The sequence below is a fragment of the Tympanuchus pallidicinctus genome, unplaced genomic scaffold, assembly GCF_026119805.1.
Source record: "Tympanuchus pallidicinctus isolate F22 unplaced genomic scaffold, pur_lepc_1.0 scaffold26, whole genome shotgun sequence".
NCBI lineage: Eukaryota > Metazoa > Chordata > Aves > Galliformes > Phasianidae > Tympanuchus > Tympanuchus pallidicinctus.
This window is the reverse complement of record NW_026294743.1, coordinates 8,333,281-8,351,092: the sequence shown is the minus strand read 5'-3', so window position 1 is coordinate 8,351,092 and position 17,812 is coordinate 8,333,281. Positions and strand designations below refer to the sequence as shown.

General features: G+C 41.8%; 1 protein-coding gene across 6 annotated transcripts in view; it reads right to left on the bottom strand.

Annotated features, from left to right (window-relative positions):
* Positions 1–17,812, bottom strand: part of CLCN3 (chloride voltage-gated channel 3) — a 49,032-nt gene that overhangs the window by 18,357 nt on the left and 12,863 nt on the right. For 4 of the 6 annotated variants that reach the window (XM_052690168.1, XM_052690172.1, XM_052690174.1 and 1 more), the window contains exons 3-4: positions 3,338–3,495; positions 1,467–1,566 (exon numbers count right to left, since the gene is read on the bottom strand). In XM_052690168.1, the coding sequence (XP_052546128.1) occupies positions 1,467–1,566; positions 3,338–3,495 (258 nt within the window). Of the gene's footprint in view, positions 1–1,466; positions 1,567–3,337; positions 3,496–11,798; positions 11,971–17,812 lie in introns of those variants that run through there. The other 2 variants (XM_052690170.1, XM_052690173.1) reach the window with 2 other exon arrangements.

The following is a 17,812-nucleotide window of genomic DNA, read 5'->3' as shown; positions in this document are numbered from 1 at the left end:
AAAAAAGTAGCTCTCCAACTCAAAGCTTAAGAGGGATTCTGTGTGGCAACTATATGCTGAAAACCTACTGAAGAGCCCTCAAAAAGGTATTAGGTAGGAAATTGCTTCTAAGGGTTCTTTAAGAAGTATTTAACAACCTTATTTAAAGGAAAGAAAAAAAACAAAACACTTCCACGTGGCAACAGTATATTGAAAAAATCTGAAGTCTTTTTGTGAACCTGTACAACTGTTAATTAGCTGTACTTTCCTATTTTAAGGTATTAATCACTACCAGAAATAGCTGTCAAGTGTCAGCCCCTGAGCTTACTTGTGTAAAATCACAGAACGGCCAGGGTTGGAAGGGACCTCAAGGATGATGAATCTCCAACCCCTGCCACACGCAGGGCCACCAACCTCCACATTTCATAGCAGCCCAGGCTGCCCAGGGCCCCATCCAACCTGGCCTTGAACACCTCCAGGGATGGACGGGGCATCACAGCCTCTCTGGGCAGCTGTTCCAGCACCAGTCTGAGTTCCAGAAACATTTTCTCCTGATTTACTCATCTATATTTACTAGTTTCCAGAGACCCTCAGTTTGAGATTCTGGGCAAAACAAATTCTAACACAATGTTTCAGTAGAATTTAAATTGTATCACCTGAAATACAAACATTAAGACTTCTCCATGAGTGAAATCAAGGCTATCCTACTTCAGACTCACTGGACACATACAAGAGAAAACAACTGAGACTGAAAAAAACTGAGGAATGTCCATGGACAGAATTTGCTAGCTTTGGTGCACAGAAGCACAGCAGTCATTTTAATATGCACTGCAGCTTTGGAGCAGGAGGAAGAGAAAAAAGAAAGACAACACCTAGGCCACACAAAACCACAGCACTTTGTCACCCAGATTAACATAAGCAATTTCCAATAATTATACACTCCCAGTTTGTATATTCAGAGGTATAAACACACTTTGCATATACATTCACCTATGTGTGATTTGTGAAAGTGGTTACGTATGTATGTTAAGAAGTAATTACATACTTACTATGCCTTCTTAATAAGTGTATCTGTGTTATGCAATATGATCAAATCCTCCTAGGATTTAATCTAACAGTTCTGTTTGCAAACACCTATTTGGAAAAACTGGGCAAAAAGTTTGCAGCCTCTTCCTCCTGCACATTTTGGTCACTCCAAACTCAAACTCCAAATGGAAAGCAGCATGGCAACACAGTGAGGCCACAAACTAGCAAACAATCTTAGCTGTAGAACTCACCCCTAAAATAAATTCAGTGGAAAAAGGTTTTGTTTCCTATTTCATTAGTAAATCCTTCCTGTAAAATGCTTTTACCTATAAATCAAGACAGCCACTGTTTTCTTTCCCTCACGAAATTAAAGAGCAAGCCTCAGCCAGCTTTTGACAAAGTTGGTAGATAACACACAAAGGAAGAGTAAAAGAAAGAAATACTTTTTGTTTTTTAGTTACCTGATGCCAAGCCAGTAAGTGTGACTACGAGCCATCCTGACCATGCATCATACAAACTCTTTGTCATCTCCCATGCTGATTCCTTCTTTTTGCTGTTAATCTGCAGAGAGAAATCATTACACATAGTTGTGGGTTTTTTTTTCCCAATAATGTGAGAAAACAGAAAGTATAAATATGTTATGCATCTAGCTGAAAGTTGTCCTCAGCTTGTTGTTATGATTATCCAAATGTCTTAGGATTTTTCATACTGTTAAGGAAGAGACAAAGTAGGTGCCACAAACAAAGGGAGTGAGAAAGAAAAATATACAATAAAAATAAGAAGAAAGCACAATAGTAGGCAAGGAAATCCAGACAAGAATTACCATCCCTAAAAGAAATGCATTTATTTTCAGAATCTCCTCCCTCAAATCAGCTTTCTGCAGCGGCATGTATTTCAAAATACATCCTGCCCTCTCTTATCCCTGGTTGCAGGGCTAGACATTCTCCTGTCATTCAGAGCATATTTATAAATTTCCTAGTAGTTCTGTAACTGTAAACTGTAAATTCTGTCCAACTTGTCTGGTCTCAGATGTTAAAACAAGTAATAGCTGTGAGACTTCACATCATCTATTCCCAGATGTGCTCTGTGTCGCCATGATTTGGTGACTGCTATCATTCTATCCCCTTGCATATCCACTAGATATTAACAAACACATCTGTGGCACAAACACATTTAGAAATGAAATTATGGAGTAAAGCATTGCACAGAAAACACCTTACTTAAAAAAAAAAAACAAAAAACATTCAATCACAGTACGTGTGTGCACAGATCCATTGCCCAAGGATCTTCCACTCCCCCAGAAAAACTACAGACAGTGGAAGTGAGGATGCTTTGCTTTTTGGACTGGTGTTAAGATTTTTTTTTTCAATCACATCGGAGTAAAAACACTGCATTCACCCTACATTTGCTTCCAGAAAGCTAAAAATGGATTTCCTCAAAGAAAGCAGAATAACCACAGAGTATTGAATGCGAAAAAGTCTCTTTCCTGACTCCTCCCTGCAATTATGACTCATTTTTAACTATTCATTTTGATCAGCTAAAAATATTTCAGGAGAGATTTCATCTCCAAATTTAGTTTTGCTTTTTGAGCAATTTAATGTAAGCATTCCGAAAGTTTTGCAGTCAGGCTCCAAACAGTGTATTTCTTCCCAAAGATTGCTAAACAAGTCTGTTAAATGACTGATGCCATCTTGTCCAACAGTAATACAGCCAGAGCCCAGTTCATGAAAGAACTCGTAGCAGAGAACACTGAGGAAGGTGAATGGCCTCAACTTAGAAGACTTGATAAAGAAATGAAGTTTGGGGATGGGAGGGTGGAAAGAACATCCCCTATATTGGGTCCACCTTTTTTTGTTAAACATATACATGCTCATAGGTGCTTTTAGATATGAGAATTTTCACTTTTCACAGTCAAAACAACCCCAGCACTACAAAGCAGTAGCACAGACACACTTGTACAGTACAGGTAACACCACAAGCACTGTCAGACTACTGCAAATTCATGTATGGTGGAAAACAGCCTTAAGTATACAACTGCAAGCAAAACAGTACTGTGAAACTGTGCTGGGGAATGGGACGTGGAGAGGAGGGAGGCAGAGCACGACTATTCCCACTCAGTTAAATTACTGCTTCCTTTTCGAGTCACAATGCTGTTGCAAGATTGCAAGGATCAGTGAATCAGTGCTTTATTTATAGTACGAGGGTCGTTCTAGTGGGTAAACATACTTACAAATGTAAAGTCTGCCTATATTTATACCCATTACTAACCCAGACCTCAACTCTAGCACCCAAATACACATGTCTTCCAAGTACTGTTATTGATCTCATGTACCCGTCTGTGCCTTTCTCTGTCTTTGCACTTCTCTCGAACCCAGTCAATGGTATGGAAGTCATCGTACGTTCCTACTCCAGGAATTGGTTCATCCAGAAGATCCAGTAAATGTGTTGAACTGTTGATGCTTCCTCCATTTGTCATTGTATAATGAGTCCCTGTGGCAGAGGAAAAACAAAAATTCTGTAATAAACTGGAGCACTGTAATGTTCATGACACGGCGTACAAAATTGCCGTGCAAGTAATTAACACACTTCCTGTAATATCTGTGTGCTATTTCATTTAGTTGTTGTGGGGTTTTTTTTGTCATTCAACTGTAGGTTAAATTTTCCCATTAGCAACTTCATCTTTCATGTTGTTTAAATAGAAATTAATGTATCACGGTCAAATTATTGTTCCACTTTGAGTGCAGACTCCTGAGAAATTTCAGTAGAATCAGCTGAAAAAACGAGTGGCTCTGACACGTTTAACTTGAAATTTATTTCTGTTTATGAACTACTGGAGGAAAAACTGACTTAGGGAACAAAATCAGATAGCAGATGAAGTTGATAGCACCTCTATTGCTAGTTATTTCTCGGTATTCATACTGTTGTTCATCACTCTCCTACACGTCTGAATTAAACCTAAGCATTATCAACAGATCATGTGAATGCAGCTAGAAAATGAGAGCAAGTCAAGCAAATAGGTTGGGTTTTTTTTTTCCCTCATTCCAGGCAACTCACAGAACAGACCTCAGCCATGAAAAGTTGAAAATTCTGTAAATAGAAAATGTCTTCTGCCAATTTATCATCCTAATTCATTTACAGCCAGCTTGCACAGCAAAACCCCCCAGTAGTATTTCTTTCAGTGATCAGACTAAAAAGAGCACGAGGACTGTAGAGAATTTCTCCTTCCTCCAAAGAGGACCAAAAGCTTTTGTCTTTTTAAGCTTACATATTACATATCAGCATTTCTGCAGTATCTTTTGGTATACTGCAGATGGTATGGTATATTTTGAGTTCCTGGGTACGTTTACAGACTCCAAGTATAATTTTCTTCTGGATACCTGTGTGAACATCGCATGGCTTTCATTTCACCCTGAGTGCTTCCGCAGCAGGAAATGCCATAAGGAGAACATTTATATTGAGGTTAAAACAGACAACAATGACTTAAAGAGTGGTTACTCTCACTTGTTTGACCACAAACAAAATCATTTGGCCAATGCAAACGCTATACCACAATAATGTCTTAAAGATGAAATCACAAGTTGGCCAGTGCTACTGTCAGCTCAGATGGGCTCAGCCTCTTGGTGGCATTAGGATTTTTCAACACATCAAAAAAATCTTCCAAGACCCAACCTGGAAACTGTTTTTAAAGGTACTGTTTCCTGGGTAATCAAACAGTGCACAATAGACTTTTATGAGGTTCTGAACCATGTGCTTGCTTATCTAAACAATTACCCAACATTGTCTATAGAAGAAATGTACACAGCTTCCACAGAGACCGGAACCTGGACATGAATAGGTTCAAGAGGGTGGCTGGCAAGCCAGAGACCAGAACTTTATCATGAATTCTAAGACCCCCTACGTATGCCATACAGCATATGATCTGCATCTTCTGAATGCATATCACAAAATACTCAGCTTGCATCAGCTTGGAGCATTTTCTGAAATGAAACATCTCTCAGGACACAGCAACGCAGCAAGGCTGAACCAATCTTGTCCACCCCATTTCTACCTCCCACTCTTGGGAGTGGAGAACTTCCACTCTCACCCCTGGATCAGCTCTGTCACACCATGAGTCTGCACAAAAAAAAAAACAATCTAAAATGCTGATGCAACTAAGCAGCAAAAGCATACTCTGCCTTTGCACAGACCTAGAGTCAAGGTACTGTGCTTTCAGCCAAGAACAGAGAGAGAGAAGAGATGGGGAATGGTGAACAGGCTCAGCACAGCAGCAAACTATCAGACCAGTTACACCGAAATACACGAATGGATCCTTGGGGTCTTGTTAAATTTTAATTATGTCTTTCTGCTGGAAACAATTCAGAACTCCTACATCAATATTAATATCCAACCAGTATACAGCAATATCTGTTTCACAGAGCCCAAAATCCCCAAAGATGACTGTTTAAAAAGGTTTCAGGAGTGTGAACACAATAGATAAACAATGTCAATAGATTCAGGCTAGACAGAAGGATTTTTGTCTTTTACAGTGAGTGTTGAGGCACTGGAACAGGTTGCTCAGTGATGAGGTGAGGCTGGATAAAGCCCTGGGCAGCCTGATGTAGCTGTGCTGATCCTGTGTATTGCAGGGGAGTTGGAATACACGGCCTTCAGAGGTCCCTTCCAACACTGGGAATTCCGTGATAATGGAACCAATGTCAGAGCAAGTACAGGACTCAATTTCTCCAAGGTGTTTCTCTATAATCTACTGAATGCTAACACCCACAATAAGAATTCATCAGTTTGCTGCAGCTCACACAACCCTTGCTCCAGAAGATGCACAACTACACAGTACTCTGCTCAGCTGCAGTCCGCCTGGCTGACATCCATGCAATGTGTTCTATTTGTGTTACTTTCAGCAGTGAGAAAGGAGGGAAAAAATTGCACTGCTGTGAGTGAAAATGAAGCTCATTAGTTTACACCAGAAGCAGGAATAAGCCCTCCTTGACATGCCCATACAAACCTGCTGAGTGCTAAAATCAGCAGGGGCTGCATCTTTCCAGAAGCCAGATACTAATCCAAGGCTTTGGTTCACCCGTGTCCTTGGGCATTAGGCAGCAAGGGGAATGGAGGCAGGGAAGAGTCCTGAGTGCAATGTACACCATAAGGATTGTTTACACTCATTACAAAGAAGATTTGTATGCACAAGGTACGTCGCAGTGCCTGAGCTGCTTTCTGTATCGGTATTCAGACTTTAAAATAGAAGGCTTTCAGTGAAAGGAGGAAAAAAAAGAAACCACTGGCAATTTATTTAAATTTGTCAGTAATCACTCAAGAAAAGGCATTAAGCATTATTGTCTTTTCCAGACCAGAAAATAACTACTAAATTCCATGATGAGAAGCACAGTATGCTCTGCTGGGTGAAACACTGGCTGGATGGCCAGGCCCAAAGAGTCCACGTGAGTGGAGTTACATCCAGCTGTGGCCGGTCATGAGTGGTGTCCCCCAGGGCTTGGTGCTGGGGCTGCTTCTATTTAACATCTTTATTAACCGTCTTGATGTGGGGATTGAGTGCACTCTCAGTAAATTCACAGATTACACCAAGTTGGGAGGGAGTGTTGATCTGCCTGAGGGGAGAAAGGCACCACAGAGGGACCTGGATGAACCAGATCAATGGGCCAAGGTAAACTGTGTGAGTTTCAACAGTGTCAAGTGTCAGGTCCTGCATTTTGGCCACAACAACCCCAGGCAACCCTACAGGCTTCGGGAAGAATAGCTGGAAAGCTGCCTGATGGAAAGGGACCTTGGTGTACTGCTGGACAGTGGGCTGAATATGAGCCAGCAGTGTGCCCAGGTGGCCAAGAAAGCCAAAGGCATCCTGGCTTGGATCAGGAATGGAGTGGTGAGCAGGACCAGGGAAGTCATCCTGCCCTGTACTCAGCCCTGCTGAGGCCTCACCTCGAGTGCTGTGTTCAGTTTTGGGCACCTCAGTACAGAAAGGACACAGAGGTGCTGCAGCAGGTCCAGAGAAGGGCAACAGGGCTGGGGAAGGGCTTGGAGAATATGGCCTGTGAGGAGAGACTGAAGGAACCGGGGCTGTTCAGTATGGGGAAGAGGAGGCTGAGGGGAGACATTATTGCTCCCTTCCAATATCTGAAGGGTGATTAGAGGGAAAGTGGGGTTGGTCTCTTCTCACTGGTGACAGCTTGAGTTCCACGGGAAGTTTAGGTTGGATATCAGGAAACATTCCTTTACAGAAAGGGTTATTAAGCACTGGAATAGGCTGCCCAGGGGAGGTGGTTGAGTCACCATCCCTGGATGTGTGTAAGAACCGTTTGGATGTGGTGCTCAGGGACATGATTCAGCAGAGGGCTGTTAGAGTTAGGGTAGCATGGTCAGGTTGTGGTTGGACACGATGATCTTTAAGGTCTTTTCCAACCTGAGCAAGTCTACGATTCTATGCCAGAGTGTATCATTCACTACCACTGATAACCAATGACCATTAAGTCTCTGTAAACAAGTAATACTTCACCCATTGCACAGTTAACAAATTTTCAGCCTCTTTAGGTTGATTTCCTAAACTGCATCAAATCACCTGTTTCACCAGCTACAAACTGCTCTCTGATTTACAACCAATATTCATACAAAAAGACTACAATACAGCAGCTGAAGAAAAAATATCAGCTACAAATCTAAAATACCAGGAAATCAGGAAAACTCTGAACAAGATTTAAAGAACAGGGAAAATACTCAAAACGCTTTACAAAGTGGGGAGCAATAATCCTCTCCTCTCATTCCTTCTGGGAGGAAAAAAAAATCTAGTTTAAAAAAATCTTTAAAAAGTAGGAGCTAGGAAAGTTGTACGGGGGCACCTCAGAGTGAAGCAGAGAGTTCTGTATACCTGCATGCACTGCAAGCACAGGAGAATCTGAGAAAAAGGCAAGGTGGGAAAATAGTGCTTCTTATGTAGAACATGTTAAAAAATACAAATAGCTTTGGCTTTGTATGGGAACTCCTGAGTCAGGCCTGAAGCTCTGATTGATCACCTGAGGTGAGCACTGTCAGCCAGAGGAGCACAGCTGAAGGCAATTCACCTGTGCTGCAGGAAGGGGAGGTGCCTGGCTGCACCCCTCCTGTTTAAGAGCTGGCTACCAGGGGGGAAGGATTTCTTCTAAAGATCATCTCTGCTGGTGTTTTGTGAGTGAGCCCAGCATAGAGGTAAGTCTTCTATTTATTCTCTTTTGTTATTATAGTCTGCTTTGCTTAACTGTCTTCTTTATTTTGTAATTATAACATCCTGGTATTCTGTGATTACACAAGCTTTTACTTCAGTAGAAGAATCAGTTCTCGTTTCTTAGAAACAGGAGGAACAAAAAAGCTTTATTATTAGAGATGGCTTTTGTCTTGAATTACGCAGAGAGTACAGCCCATGTTGTAACAAATAGTGACTTTAGATGCGTGACTTTAGGTGTACAAGTGAAGCATTATAGGGATCCTTATGCAGTTGATTTTACTGATTAAAAATGAGATGGACAGCACAGGAAGGAGAAAAAAAGCATGAAGGTATGTGAAGTTCTGTACAGCAAACATTAGAAAAAGAAAATAATGTAGCATCTAAGGTAACAAAGTCAAGGCAACCAAAACCTAGATAATCAGATTCCTAAATGCTGCCACATGTACGTAAAGAGCTGCTTAGATATTCTTTTGGTAGGGAGAGACAGGATGCAACAAAAACAGGAATCGTGCTAATACGATTATTTCAAGTCAGGGCATGCTCAGGCCCAAGAAGAGCATAACATTGATTTCCTCATTAGCTTTCCAGACACCAGAACACAGCGAAGATTTCCCCACAGCTCATGGCATGCTGTGAGCTGTGGGGCATTGTGACCTCCGCTTCCGTGCAGTGGTGATTGGAACTTCAGTGCAAAACCAATGAAGTTTATTGTGAGTCCTTTTGTCTGATAGAAAGATTAGTAAAACGATGTAATTCAGTATGCTGCTCTTCATGTGCATATTTTAATATCTTAAAAAGGCTAGCAGCTCAATAGCTAATTATTAACAGCATAGCGTTTCATTCATCTGGATTAAGGATTTCCAAAATCAAAAACGTGTTTAGGTATACATAACAAATACAAGTGGGTTAACAACCCCCAAGATTGCTGGAATTCCAGTTTTACCACTGACAGCCTGGCTGCTAGGAATGCACTGCTGTTGTTCACGTTTCAAACATTTAAAGGATGGTGAAGTGAATGTTTATTTAGGAGGAGGGAAAAGGGAAAAATAAAAGGGGATGGAAATCTAACATGTCCATGAATGGCTGGAAGATCAGCAAGATGTTGATAACTGGACACCATCAAATGGGTTCAGCTAGGAAGAATAATGAAAATACACCCAAGGGAAAACAACTGAGTAACATAAAGAAAAAACATATTTATATAAAATATATTACAGTAAATGGCTTATATTACAAATTCTTCTGAAAATGTGTATATCAACTAATTCTCATCTATGCAAACCCAAGTCAGGACTGAAAATGCTTTCTAAGGAGATAAATAGCACTTTTAACTATAGAAGACTAAACTGGAATTGATTTCCTGCAGTTACACTTCAGTACGCCACAGCCGGTAATGAGGTCTAGACTGATGCACTCACTACTGCCTGAAGTATCAAGACAGAGCAAGTTAAAGAGAGCAGTCCAGATAAAAAGTATCCAGTAATATCTTGTGAGGCCCCATCTGCAGCACTGCATCCTGGCCTGGGGCCCCCAGCACAGGAAGGACGTGGAGCTCTTGCAGCGGGTCCAGAGGAGGGCACTGAGATGATCAGAGGGCTGGAGCAGCTCTCCTATGAGGAAAGGTTGACGGATCTGGGCTTGTTTAGCTTGGAGAAGAGAAGGCTCCAGGGAGACCTCATTGTGGCCTTCCAGTGCTTGGAGGGAGTGTATAAACAGGAGAGGGAAAGGCTGTTTATGAGGGTGGATAGTGATAAAACAAGAGGGAACGGTTTTAAACTGAGACGGGAGGTTTAGGTTAGATATTAGGAGGAAGTTTTTCACACAGAGGGTGGTGACGCTCTGGAACAGGCTGCCCAAGGAGGCTGTGGATGCCCCATCCCTGGAGGCATTCAAGGCCAGGCTGGATGTGGCTCTGGGCAGCCTGGTCTGGTAGTTGATGACCCTGCACACAGCAGGGGGTTGGAACTAAATGAGCACTGTGGTCCTTTTCAACCCAGGCCATGCTGTCATTCTATATGTTGTTACTTTTTTTCATCCTCTCCCATTTACTACTTGCCCTTCAAGGAAAAGATCAACAACTAATCAGTATATATTCTAAGAATCTTCATATTTTATCTTTCATGGCATATTTGCACTAAGAAAAGAAAATTATCTTCCTAATCAATGGGTCAGGTGTAATCATACCTTACATTTCACTTCATCAAATGTTAGTTAAGTCTGTTAATTAAATCTTCAACTCCTCTAATGAGTTAAACATTCATTTCACCCCAGTAGAGGCGCAGCACTGTGGGCTGAGCCGCTGCAATCAATTAGTGCAACAAATACTTTGCTGTTACAAAGCAGTTTTGCAAGACAGGAACGTTACTCTGCAGGACTTAAGTACTGTCAGGATGTGAATAAAGGAAAAAATTCCCCATGCTTGAACCACTAGGCTTGTTCTCCTTAAGTATCTGCCCATTTTCTCCTAGCTTCTTACTCAACACTCAGAGATACGCAAGGAAAAACAGCTTGGTAGTGGTCCATTCCAGATTCTAAGGTAATATAAAAAAAAAAAAAAAAAAAGTTTAAGTTCCTGGTTTTATTGTTGGCATTTTAAGCTTTGTTTTGGCAGCTAAATGACAATAACAAGAATGACTGTGTTACTATAGAATAGCAGGAAGTACAAGCAGGTTTTAATGCAATCTGTTGCACACACTGTAAGATGTGGAGAATCAATTTTATTTTGAGTTATGTGCACTGGAGAAAACCAGATTTTCAAGAAATTATGGCAAAAATGACATTATGGAGTTCTGTTTGGTTTTCTAAGTTTGCCACCGCAAATAGAAGAAGAGCACCGGTGAGGTTTTGAAAAACTGTATTGGAATATTAGAAATGCAAGCCTTAAGAGAATTGAATGAAGCTGCAAGAAGTGACATGTCACAAGGGGCAGATGTCTTGCTGGCACCGAGGCGTGAACGACCCCAGCTGTTTTCATTACAGAGTCTATAGAATATTTAGAAGCTAGGTGCTATTAAGATGCCAGATGACATTTCAACAAACATCAAACTACAGTCTGCGGAGGCTCGATGTGTAATGATGTGCTCTGCAGTTTAAATTGAATTTGAAGGCGTAACTGTAAGTCATCCTTACTGCAATTTCTCCCACTACAATGCCAAACATTTCGGAAATGCGTTCCTCTCGAAACGCGCAGTAAGGAACAAAAGGCAACAGAAGAGGATTTCTCTCGGCACTGCTAACCCCGGCTTGCTGCTAATCGGCTTCCTGGCCAAGCAACAGCGTGAGGAACGGCCACAGGCTCCGGTTCCATAAGAGCTCAGCACCGTCTACGCAACCCGCGACGAGTCGAGCCTACGAGCACGCAGGGCAGCCTGAGAGGCAAAGACGAGCGCTGCGTTCCGACTGCCGGAGGGCCCGGGACAGACGACTCGACGCGCTCCCGCCGCTGCGGCCGCAGCTCCGCTCTGCGCGACGAGATGGCCGTGCCGAGCGGCCGAACGCGGGGCCGCGCCCTCCGTGCAGCGCCGGCTCCCGCTGGACCAAGTGCCTCCACCGGAACCCGCCGCGCCAGCCTGGGGCCCCGTACCTCTTTTATGCAGCTCCCGGAGCGGAATGCCGTCTCCTCCGCCATCGTAGGGCAAGTACGGGTCGGAAGAGGCGTCCATGGAGGCGAGGAGCTGCTCCCGCCCGCCGACGGAAGGGCCGCCCGTGCGCTCAGCGCGGCCCCGCCGCCATGTCGGCCGAGCCCAGCCTACCGCCGCCGCCTCGGCGCAGCGGCCGGCCGAGCCCCGCCCGCCTGACGTCAGCGGGAAGCGCCGCCGCCGCCGCCCGTTACCTGAGGCCGCAGGTGCTGCACTCGGGAGGAGCGCGGCTCCAGCACTACTGTCCCACTGGTAGCACCGCTGGTACACGGGAGACCCCAGACTTGTCATAGTCAAGGCTCTTCTCGGCTCTATGCTGATCTAAAAACCCAAGACATCTTTGCGCTTCTCAGCTCCGTACCTCAACAGTAACTAGGAGTCAGTAATCCTATTACAGGGCTCTAATAAAAAGGCATTCGCAGCAGGAAGACTACGGCAACAGCGTTTGTAATCTGAAAAACGAACCCTTACAGAACGAGCTGCCAGTGCATTTACGGTATGTTGATTGCAGTTAAACTCCACGTCGGAGAAAATATGAAATAAGGGTTACAAATAACTCATTTGATGTCTGGAAGATTATTGCTACCAAAGGCCTCTGAACTGACAACAAGAACACACTACAGCAGAGCAACAGCCAGCCTGTGAACCTGAGCTTGTTCACTGCCCTGAGGCACAGGCAGTACTTCCACACAAGTCTACAGCTCAGACTACATTGCTAAGGACAGAAGGTGCGGCCAGCTGGAAGTTGTATCTGACAGACTTCAGATATAGGGGAAAAAAATGACCAAATCTTCAATGTAGAACTGATGCAACTTTGTGCTTGCTTCAAAAATTTTTTAGATCCTGTCTAATACGAATTTGAAATAGCTCTTCCGAGGTCCCTGCTAGTAGATCAGCTGCCAAATACAGTTCTCTGTGCAGTGTTCAAGCAGAAGAGTCATTTTCCCTTCTCGGTTCCCAGCAGCGTGCGTTCTCATTGTTTCTAACCACTACCATGGCAGCTATTATTCCATCCCCTACACCACAATGTCAGTGTCTTATACAAAAGATTTTGATGACTGCTGTCATTTTCTTCCTTATTACTCAAAACAAATGCTCCTTCAACAGCTAAAAGGTAATGATACTTTGAAAATGCTACACAAGAGCTATCTTGAAAAATGGCTACTATTCCAATCATTTTGAATTTAATTTAATCCATATATTATCAATTCACGGATACATATGAAAGCATCCACTAACAGAGTACCTAAATACACCAAGTGTCCCTAACTCTATGGTTTCCCATTCTTTTTCTTTCCTACCTCATTCTCCTCCCTTGTTTGATTTCCTCTTACATTCACCCTTTTCTCAATCTATGTGACAAATCTAGCCCAGATCAAATCACTGCCATCTTGATGTCTCCTCTTACCTAACTTGTCTCAGTGTGTTGATCCTGCAGCCCCCTCAGTCTGTGTTCATTCTGTACAAAACCCCGAAGCTTTCTTATGTGGGTCGTATAATGACAGCAGGAGGAAAACTAAACACAGCACAAGAAGGACAAACTTCCTGTTTAATGGTAATACATGCCTTCTCCCAGTTCCCGGACAGATCCAGGGTGAAATAACTGAAAGGTACTATCTCAAGGAAGGAAAAATAGAAAGAAAAGGTTCAGTTGCATACGCTTTCAAATCAGACAGTAATTTCTGTATTTCTTTTTCTCTCCAAATTGCAGAGACCCAAACTTATTTCATTCATTATGAAACCAGTGCTCTATCACAACAGTATTGGCAAAAGGCTGCCCAGCTCTGTATCAAGCCACAGTACACAGGACTGTTATTGCTTCCATTGCCACCTCATCAAAAACCTCAATGAGAGACAAACCAGGGCAGGAACATTTGATGCTAAACGTAATGCAAATGTAAACTAATTTATAACATCTCCTGCTATGTTCTTAAAGGCAGGTGGTGCTTCAACAAAACAGGAGTCAAGGAAGCCCGGAGGAATGTGTTTAATGGTAATACATTCCAGGTTTTATTCTATTTGCATTTTATTACACAGAAAGAAAATCGCGTGTCTTCCTACTTTGACTTTGGTTTTTTCATTTTTATTTGTTTCCTACAAATTTGCTGGGTGAAAAGACTGCAAGCAGAATTCAATAACGGAGAACACTTTATTCCAGGATTGAGCTGAACAGGCTTGCTTCTTCATTGGCCAATCACAGGTACCTGAATTACCTTTTACAGCCTGGTATAATATCCAGTGGTGCTTTTTGTCACTGATCAGACACAGAAGCCAATTGCAGTCAAACCCAAAGAGCAAACAATGCAGTAAAACAGGTCATACAGCTGCAACACATTGTGTAATGAAATCTAATACTGACTCCCCTCTTAGGACAGCTGAACTTCACTGCATGGCAGTGAAATACGAGGAAAGGCTCCCCGCTGCCAGACAAAACTTTACAGTAGAAGAAAGAAAGAGATTTTTAAAAGGTCAAATAAAGAAGACATGGTGCAGCATTAACACGTAACACCAAAAATAAAACATACAAAAAATAGGCCTTCAGTCCCTAAAAACTACTTTGACATCTCCACCCAAAACACAAGACTGCTCTCCTCAGGTTTCTTTACGCTTCTTTCCGTGTTTGTCCATCACACCGTTCATGATCTATGCCCCAGTGACTGTGGAAGAAAACCTTTGTGATCAGACTACATGGAGCTATCAGCCATGAGACTTTTATTTCTGTTTGTTCTGTTGTTTTACATTGGTCAGCATTACATCCCCAGTAAAAATTATCTTGTTTTAGTGTACTAATCATGCAAGGAAGATTTTGAAATGAAAGCATGCTATTTTCTGTATACATAAGAACAAGTTGCTTTCATTTTCTGAGTTTCTTAGCTATTAGCTATTTCTTATCTTTTTGGTTCTTTTCCTCTACAGGATAAGCAAAGATAAGACAACAATGCAAAGGTGAAAAAGCAGTGGGACTTCTCCATGTATACATAAGCTGTATGAACACAGATGCAGTATCAACACCAGTTCTGTTAAAAAGAATACTGCACTATGCCAGGCATACTTGAATTTCATGAAATCACGAACTCAACACCCAGTAGAAGTCTGAATAAAATTGAAGACCTTCCACTTTATTTCCACAACATGTCTATCTTCCAAAAGCTTTGGGAAGTTCTGATCCCTTCCTTAAAGATACTGGAAAAGGTACAGAAAAAGGCAATAAATATGATTCAAAGCATGAGATAGCTGCAAGGTCCAGCTAAGCAAACCAAAACCTAGAACAGAAGTAAGAGAGGAGGGAAGAAAGTAAGTAGCAATGGAAAACAGTTTAAATTATTTTTAACCATTTTCTCTAATAAGAGCTACAACATTGGAGGATCAAGTGCACTACAAAGAGAAGGCAAGGACAACAAATTTTTCCTAACAAGAATACACTGTGCACAGAAAAAAATAAAATAAAATTAGCTACAACTGATTGGGATATTTCAGAGGTGATTAGTACACTGTTCATAGCTCTGCTCCAATTTAATGACTGTTCTAACGCGGTTCTTTTTGTGGGAGACATGGAGTTTTAATTGATGATTCGTTTCTCTCTGTCCCCTTAAAAGAAGACTGCCACCTTTCACAGGGACAGCACTATGCCATCCATGCACTAATCCCTGTGCCAACAGATAACAAGCCTCAGTGCAAGTATTTAGCAATCAAGACAGTCAAGACGTCCTAGATCCAGGTCACCTTGTTCTAGTTTCATATCAAACATTTCCTATCGACATCAATTTCATTCCAATAAGCTTCATAACATCCCTTAAAAACCCAGTGTCTCAGTAGAAGGTTTTCCACAGCTACAACTATAAACAAAGAGAATAGTTTAAGCAGTTGGGCTGTACAAGGATGAAGCCTGTGTGTCAGTCCATGTTAATGCACAGCCTCTGTGAGCCTAGCCAAGCCAAAACTCTGGCAGTTACAGCTGTTTTCAGCAGTATTTATATCTAGATTTACATATAAAATAAAGAAAAGGTGATGGTTTTCTCCATAAGATGTTGAAACTTGTCAAAGAATGGTGTGCATGCTTAAGAACTACTTCACAAAAAGAAGTCAGTGGAAAAAAGATCCCCAGATAAGGACTATAAACATAGAAATCACCACTAGGTATAAAAGGCCCTCAGCCAAACAGGACTGCTATACAACCTCTCAGAGAGGAAGGAGCACTCACACACCCTGCTGTAACTCCTCCTTAAGTACTCTGGATCTCTCAGACAGAATGCTGAGCTAGGTCAGCCTGTGGTTTGACCCAGTATGGCTGCTCTTGTATATCAGACATCCTGATATTCCCTTCCAGGTGCCACCCATGCATATGGAAAGCTGTAAGTAACAGTTATTTAAGGGCTAGTAAGCACAAATATTCTCCTATGTAGAAAACATTGGAGTCTGATACTGACTTGGTGAAAACTGTATCTACATCCTTTAACTGATTGAAAAATGCAACAGTGAAATGAATAAAAGGTCATTAAAGCTGTTGTAAAACAAAATACGTTCCTTACCTAAGAAGCAAAGTAAGACCTTAAATACAATGGAAGCCCAGACTAACACTGAAAAACCACTATAGAACTGTTCAGCTAGAAAAGGACGAAGCAAATTTCCATTTTAGAGAATAAACCTGTTAAAAAAGTAACAGATCATAGACAACAATCATGCTCAAAAAAGTAACATCACAGTATACTGTATTTTATAATCAAAAACCTTATGGATCAATGGCAAGGCATGACATTGGAACTAAGGAGAATCACCATGGCGATGAACAGGTAAGACACAAAAGATACTTCAAACACCCACATCTCACACATCCAATAACTAAGATCATCTCTTTTTTTTCTTCTTAACCCCTTCTCCCTTTAACCCAAGAGTCTTCCAGTTAACTCTTATGTCACTGTTTTCTGCTAGGGATTTTTGAAGTCCTGGAAGGAAGAACCTTGTTAATTAGCTAGTTACCCATGCAAACACAGTGCATGGCTACTTGTGTTCCTGACAGATTAACAGAATTAACTTCATGTGTTATCAGTAAAAAAAAGGTAAAAAAAGCACGGTTCTGTCTTGTCAGATATCCCATTTTCAGCCACATTACTAATACGAAAAACAGGCAAAGAGTCTGCAGCCCTCAGTACAATTACATAGGAGAAAAGCAGATAAGTGATAACTGCACATTGAGCTATTTCAAAGAAACCAGCTGTGTCTCATGCTTGCTCTTATGATTGGTACCAATTATTTCACGTGCCCTTCGTGTATGGAATCATGTGAGAGCAAATGTAATCCTTACCTAAAAATTACAATGAGTCTTTTAACGCAGTAATCACTCACTTGGAAAACAGGGTGTACATAATTTCAAAGAGAGGTAAGTCAAAGTCAGTTTTATACTATGTACAGAAAAGAAACCATGTCAATGGTGTAAAATGACTTTGAAGACTTTGCTTGCATTTGTGGAAAACAACAATGAACAGCTAACAAAATTACGAGAACTGAAGTTCTTAATGGAAGAGAAGTTCCTTTTCTTTGTATTCTTTATAAACTGTGATTGCCAAGTAGAAAAAAGCATACGTATCCATGTATTGCTGGAAAAGTAAACAACCTCTAGATCTTTCTTGAACGTTTAACCTCTAGTGTGATAACATTTTCTTTTTACATACAACCACCTGCACGCTGAAAATTCCACTCTGTCCCCCAAATAATGACAACGTTAGCTGTCAATGCCACATTTCAGTGCTATTGCTTAGAGCCCCTTTAGGAGGCTAAAAATTGAGTGCTTTCACCTTACTTTAGATAAAGGACTCCCAGCTCACAAGTAAAGACCGTTTGGGGTGTCTGCAGTGTTGAGCATTATTATCTGCTGACATATATTCTTCAGCAGCGCTGCTGCTATCGCTGCGAGCAGATACAAGCTACCCTAGCAGCAGCTTCTGAATTACCAGTTTACAGG